This window comes from Solea senegalensis, linkage group LG21 (genome assembly GCF_019176455.1).
Source record: "Solea senegalensis isolate Sse05_10M linkage group LG21, IFAPA_SoseM_1, whole genome shotgun sequence".
NCBI classification, from domain to species: Eukaryota; Metazoa; Chordata; class Actinopteri; order Pleuronectiformes; family Soleidae; genus Solea; species Solea senegalensis.
The window spans coordinates 5,020,327-5,027,438 of NC_058040.1; the positions used below are offsets into that span (position 1 = coordinate 5,020,327).

Consider the following 7,112-nt stretch of genomic DNA (forward strand, 5'->3'; position numbering starts at 1 on the left):
TACCCAGACTTTTCACTGTTTGCTTTTGTTTCATGTATCATGTTTAATCTCTGTTTTTACCCTTTTAACGTCCAGGTGGCAACTCTTCCCAGAGCAGCTCTCCCAGCTCCAGTGCTCCAAACTCCCCTGCAGGCTCTGGCCACATTCGTCCCAGCACTCTCCACGGCCTTGGACCCAAACTGCCAGGTCAAAGGCTTCGCCAGGGGCGCCGCAAATCTGCTGGTAGCATTCCTCTTTCTCCTTTGGCTCGCACACCTTCACCCACCCCCCAGCCAACATCTCCTCAGCGCTCACCCTCTCCCCTTCTTAGTGGACATTCTGTTGCCATTTCCAAGACAGCACAAGCCTTCCCAGCAAAGATGCATTCTCCACCCACAATTGTACGCCACATTGTACGCCCCAAAAGTGCAGAGCCACCTCGCTCACCCCTGCTAAAACGAGTCCAGTCCGAGGAGAAGCTGTCTCCCTCTTACACAGGAGATAAGAAGCACCTGTGTCCTAGAAAACACAGTTTGGAAGTGACCCAAGAAGAAGTACAGGATGAGGAGCTGAGGCCCGGTGAGCGGGATTACACCATCCTGCAGAGCGTGGAAGAAACTGCCAGTGAGCCAATGGCAATCACTCGTGTGCGGCCTGCTGAGCAGGGCTGCTTAAAGAGGCCCACCAGTCGCAAGATGAGCAGGCAGGAGTCAGCTGAGGAGCTGGACAAGGAAAAACTGAAGTCCAAGATGGTCGTGAAGAGACAGGACTGGTCAGAAAGGAGGGAGTCTCTACAGAAGCAAGATGCCCTGCGAGAATCTGACTCATCTCCCATGTGTGGTGACGACAGGGATGAGAGAATCCAAAACAAATCCCAGCGCAGCCCAGAGTCTGGACCTTTGGAGGCCAAAGCGGCCAGCACCACCCTCAAAGATGTTCTGTATAAGAAGCTCACCACGCGAGCCTCCGAGGGCATCGCCGAACCACCAGGTGGCAGCAGTGAAAGTGAAGGAGGACTCCGAACAGAGTGGCAGCACTCCAGACAGAGTAAAGACAATATGAAGCCAGACAGATTGGACTTCAAAGCTCCCAACATCGAGTTCACAAAGAAGAGGTTGTCATTTGAAGAGAGGGATGATTGCATTTGTCGACTATCTTCTGGCATCCATGAGAACCTCCACTTTGGCTCCACCAGGTCTAAGAGCCTGCAGCTGGACACAGCCATGTGTCATGACCACATGAAAGCAGGAATGGGAAGTGTTCTCTCCAGCCCCGACGGCCTGGCCCCTAAACATTTTACTGGTAGAGGAGAGAGCGCTGTGGAAAAACTGCAGCTCATCTCTGCAGCAGAGCCCTCTCTACGAAAGACCTCATCTGAATATAAACTTGAAGGACGCCACGTCTCCTCTCTCAAACCTCTGGAGGGCACCCTGGATATTGGCCTGCTCTCAGGGCCCAGAGTCTCCAAAACGGAGACATGTTTATCCAAAATGACAGAGAACACAAGTGACTCTTTTTCTGCGAGTCCTTCAATTTGGCTTCAGAGCCCCACTGAGAGACAGTTAACCATCCCCCAGTTAAAAAGTGCAGACAAACTGAAGAGCCCCCTGACTTGTTCCCTGAGCCCTGAAGCTGTTTCTTCTCTAAATAGTGCAGTTGTCTCCAAAGAGCAGTCAAATAATTCACCCACAGAAGGCAAAACCGGTAGAAGTGATGAGAAAACACATGAGAGACACAGTGAATTAGTAAAGACTCCATCCACAAAAGTGGAGACCTCAGCTTTTGGCATTAAACAAGAGAGCAGGACTGGTATGAAGGCCAGTTCATCACTGGTTCACGAGCATAGAGGCCCTCGGCACAGCTCCCACTTCTCCTGTGGAAAAACACCATCCATACGCGAAGTCAGCAATGAAGATCAGGAGGACGAGGTGGAGCAGGAAGTCGCATCTTACACCACGTCACAAAGTTCTGCCAGCTCAAAGGCAGTCGTTTGTTTCTCTTCACCAAGGCTTGAAGGAAACCGAAAAAGTTTCCCTGCACCAACACAAGCGGAGCCTCCGGCTGTGGCTGCCAATGACGCGTTACCTGTCTCACTGAAGCAGAAAATAAACTCTGGTTTGGATACAGGTCAGTGTCAAAGCTCTGAGAAAACTCCAGAAAAAACAGAGAAAACTACACAGTACTCAAATGTGACCTCTGCTCCAGTGCTGAATGTACTAGACAACTGCGCATCTATATCCGTTCCAGAGAATGTGCTTTCAAAACAGCAACTGCTGAACATCTGCTCTTCGAATACACAACCTCAGGTTTCTATCACGACATCAGCATCTGTGTCTGTGCATGACTATAAATCCTGCGGTTCAAAACCAGAAGGACAGGACTGCTGTGAAAGGCCTGTTAGTAAAGACAGTGTACAATCTAATAGGTTCATTGTGAAAGTGGTCGATGATGGAAGAGGCTCTGACTCCAAGAAAGAAATCATCACATGCGCCACAGTTGGAAAAGTGGAGACGACCTCAAAAGAGCAGCTGAATAGAGACACGTCCACAGTTAACACAAGCACCTTGTCTCAGAATGTTGCACTGAGCGCGGACAGAACGGATAGCGCTGTGTCTGCAGGTGAGAAAGAGTGCAGCAACATACCGTTCACCTCACCAAAGAACAATGTGAAAGATTCAGAGCCGCTCTCAAAAACCTGTCCAGCTGAAAAAACACCCCACAAATTATCTGACACCCCTAAAAAACAAGACGGTGTTATTAGTGTGAAAGAGAACACCGGGGTGCTTTCAACAAAACAGAGAAGTTCTGCTTCAGCAACTGCAAATGAAAACGTTTCGAGTTCCAGTATTAATTCAAAACCTGTGAAGCCAGAGAGCGAGACAAAAGCACTGGAAGTGAAATCTCGCAGTGCAGAAGATAAAGGCAGTCTAAATTTAAAACAGAGAGATCTGTCAAAAGAATCTGCGCTCTCTACTTCAAACATTCAAGAAACCCATGAAGCCAAGCGGAAAGAAGCCTCGTCCACTGGAGCTGACGCAAAGCGGGAGGAGCCGGTGCAGCCGACACATTCTTCCACTCTTGCTGACGTGAAGCAGAAAGAAACGCAGCCCAAAAGCTCGGTACCAAGCACAGGTCACATAGGAAAAGAAAACACAGACTCAAAGCTAAAATCTCTCCCCCCGAGAAATGTCCTTTCCCCCACGACTGTTAAGACTCCTGCAGCTCCAACTCTGGTTTGTAAACAAAGTTTTGATGCCAAACATAAAGATCACTCGCCCAAAAACCAAGTCCCGATCCCGAGAGACCATCATGACTCAAAACCAAAAGACGTGAACTCGCCTCAAACTGCTCCTCCACATCAGCTCAGGAAGGAGCCAATACCACATGTTTCCTCTCAGCCTGATCCACTGAAACCCGCGGCGAAGAAAGAAACACCTACACCGCTCAGTAGTGGAGCCAAGGTCTCTACCTGCACTGCTCCCCAGGAGACCGTAACCAAGGCAACCAAGGAAGTTACCAAAACTGAAAAGCTCACACCGGAGAGTCAGAAGGGCCCTGACGCCAGGAACACCGCCACTGACAAACAGGTGTCCTCCAGCCACAAGGAGCAGGCGGAGAGGAAGAAGAAGGACGCCGCTCAAGACGCCACGTCAGTACAGAAAAACACTAAACGAGACTCGACTCGAGCTGCTCCTGCTGCACAGAGAGACGCCTCAGACAAAGATGGTGGCAAGTGCAAGCAGCAGAGAGAGTCGCCACGTAGCTCCACTAACAAAAAGTAAAGGGAGGGAAGAGGAAATAGCAGCTCACATTCTCACTTTACAGAATCCAGACCATGTTGGAAGAGTTTTGTGCAAACATTATCATGCCGCCTTCTTTTTGTTGGTGTTTTGTTGTTGTTGTTGTTGTTGTTGCTCAAGGACCGGGAAAGCTGTTACATGCTGATGGGGAGAGGAGGGGCACGTGTGAGTCCGTGTGCATTTTTATCATATGACGTGACATCACATGTAAATGTAGGTCATGACTGATTGATCATCTCTGGTTTGTTCTGGATTTACTTTGAAGTGAATGTCCTGTGAATCGCAGTATGCTTTGTGCAATCAGTATATATTGTTTGGGGCGGGTGGGGGGTGGAACCTTACAAAGGCTGGGGTGGGATGTACTGTAGAGTCGGTGCCATAAATGATTCTGAATTGCACTCTTACTTCTACTCGAAGGACCTGACGTCTTTCAATGCAGTAGTCCACGTGATTCTATGAAATTAGCTAATGTATCACATGTTTAGTCTAATCGGATTACTTTTAAATTGGGTTTTTCTGCGGTGGAATGCACTGTCCTCTGCTTTTCACTTGAAACCACAGAATAATATTACAGCTGAATTAGTTTAGGGGCCTTAGATTTATGGGAAATAAAACTTGCTGTTCTTAGCAAGATTGTGGTGTTTAAATTCACATTCCTCTGACGTGTGTGTACATATAGTTTGGATTTTTCTTTTTTTAACGCAATATGGTGTAAATATGATAAACCTGCGATACATGGGCTTACATGATTGTTGTTTGTAGTATATGTATAGGTTTTTGCAGTGTCATATTTGTATCGGGAGTATGGCGCTCTGCTTGAAAACTCTCTTCTAAACTAAGCTACTGTGATGTACGTCATCAAAGGCTTCGTCTCCGTGATTTAAACGTGTTCCAAAATTAACTTGAAGAAAAATATGACAAGGCATTAAAGGGTAACTGGGCTATTTCTAAAAAAAAAATGAAAAAGAAAAAGAAAAAAGAAAGAAAATGTAGCATTCTATAACAAAACTGTGAGGACTGTCAGCGTTTCCCAGGAATGTCTTTTTATCAGCGATGATGTGTTTGTTGGCTGGCGACAGCTTGAATAATGAGGAATGTGTAAAATATGAAATATTGTGTTGAAAATGACATGAACCAGCAGTTCTGCACACGTTTGCCAACAGTTTTTCCTGCAGTAGAGTTCCTCTCTTTTTTTGAAGGAGTCTGGACTTCATCCGTGGTCACGTCCTCCATCTGTGCAGCTCAATCATGAGTAAGTTCACGTACACGCAGTGTGTCACTGTTAGTGTTTCTAAAGAATTTAGATGTCAGGCTTTGGTCAGTGTTGTTAAAGTCACGTGTTAGTGTTTCCAACTCTTCAGCTAATGGTTTTATATAAGGAGACGTGATTATTTACATCGTCATGTCGACAACATACGGATGTTAACGTGCAAATACTTGGTACTTTACGTATATCAGCGTTCACGCTCTGCAGTTTAAATACACACATACATCAACAAGAAGACAACAAGAAAACTAGTTTAGGACACTAAGTGTTTAATGCAGTATTGGCTCTGTTGTGTTGGCTATCAAACAATAATCTTGTCTACTACATATACTCAAACACTTTATATTTAACAGGACACAGAGACAGTGAAACACACAGGCAGAGATTCTATTGTTCTGACGTGTGCTTTTGCGTTCAATATTTTAACGTGTGAGAAAAAAATGCACCTTAATTATTTTTTGCCACAGTCTGTTCAGAATATAGGAGTAAAAATGGAGGAGAATTGGAAGCGAGGACTGTTTATAAATTCGCCACATGTCCGTCCCCGACTGCTCGTTGACGAAGGACATTTAAGACACGCAGTTTTGTGACGACTGACATTTGAATCCTCAAAGCACATTCAATGTTTGTTTACAGAGCATCATGGATGTATAGTTTGTATATTGTTGATTTGCCAAATCTATGTTCTGTGTCACAGATGATGATGTTGTTTAATAGTAGTGTGAGACGTCGCGCCTTCGCCACCAGGGTGTTTAATAAGAACATTTGTTCGTGCAGTAATCACTGTCTGTTCATGCGTCGGGTTGTTCTTCTTCGTCTGCTCGTCTTTTCAATTGTCCCCTTTCTGTTTTTCCTCCCCCTGTGCAAAACTAGTATTAGATGAACTTGCTTACATTGGTTTGTCTTTTAGAAAAATGTGCAATAAAAGTGTTTTGAGTTTTGTATTTTGCTCAAGGAAAGCTCTATGGATGTCATAGATGTTGTATATTAAAACAGATATTTATACTTCTAATGTTGCATAATACTAAAAATAAAATGAAATGGTAAGTTATTCTTATTTTCTGTTTTCTTGGTAAATATTAAAGCGCAATACAGTAAAATAATTCCACTTTTTTCACATGTTGACAAAATAACTCTTGTATGATAAGTCTCAGTTATTCATCTAAAAATAAAGACAAATACGGCCATAATTGGGCAAATTACCAGTCAGCCTTCCCACCATAAATGAATTAGAATAATTGTGTTTGGGATTTCTTTGAGCAGCACTTCGAAGAAGAATTATGCATTTTATTTCAAGACTTTCCTAGAATGAAAACATAATGGAGATGCAAAGAAATGTTTCACTTTATTTCTCTTTCAATATCCTACATGTACACATATATATATATATATATGATATATGTTGTAAAGTGGGACGCCAACAGGGGGCAGTGTGTTGCCATGAGTGCACTAGGGCGTCTGCTGCTCAGAACAGGCCTTCTGTTATGCAACATATATCCAGGACAGATAGAGAAGACGAATGTGGAGCAACATGGCGAACAGAATAACAGAAATCCAATCAAGATAAGGCTGAATGTGATACAGCTGCATATTTTAACTGCCTCTTTCAAACAGATTACTCAACGCTAAGTCCAAAGAGTAAAACCAAAAGGTCATTCATCTTTATTCTTCTTATGCTTTTAGTGCCAAACTAAATTATTCATAACCTGCTCGTTATAACCTATTTATGAGTAGATTAGAGCCACAGTTAGCCACCTAAAGTCCTGGTTGATCCTCGGCTATTGTCTTTAAATGTGATTACAGAAGATGTAGCCGCGTCCCACCAGACTGATTACTAAGCAAAAATATCTGAAACAGAAGAAGAAAGACTCTTAAACCTTGGGAATGGGACAGAGAGTGGGTTCACCGTGAAAGATCAGTGTAGTAATTTATGATCATTAACCGGCCATGTGCTCCATCCTTCACTTGTTTCTCTGCTGGGAGCAATTTCTGCCCCACTAGGTATATTTCTGTCCTGTGTGTGTCATTGCATGTGCCGACCTACACTTTATCTTCATAGCCGCGGT

General features: G+C 44.4%; 1 protein-coding gene across 5 annotated transcripts in view; it reads left to right on the plus strand.

Annotated features, from left to right (window-relative positions):
* The window catches only part of mast4 (microtubule associated serine/threonine kinase family member 4), an 83,865-nt gene extending 77,768 nt beyond the window's left edge, over nt 1-6,097 (plus strand). For all 5 annotated transcript variants that reach the window (XM_044011748.1, XM_044011752.1, XM_044011751.1 and 2 more), the window contains one exon: nt 76-6,097. In XM_044011748.1, coding sequence (XP_043867683.1) covers nt 76-3,761 — 3,686 coding nt within the window. In that variant the 3' untranslated portion in view covers nt 3,762-6,097. The remainder of the gene's footprint in view (nt 1-75) is intronic.
* Nucleotides 6,098-7,112: the final 1,015 nt, after the last annotated feature.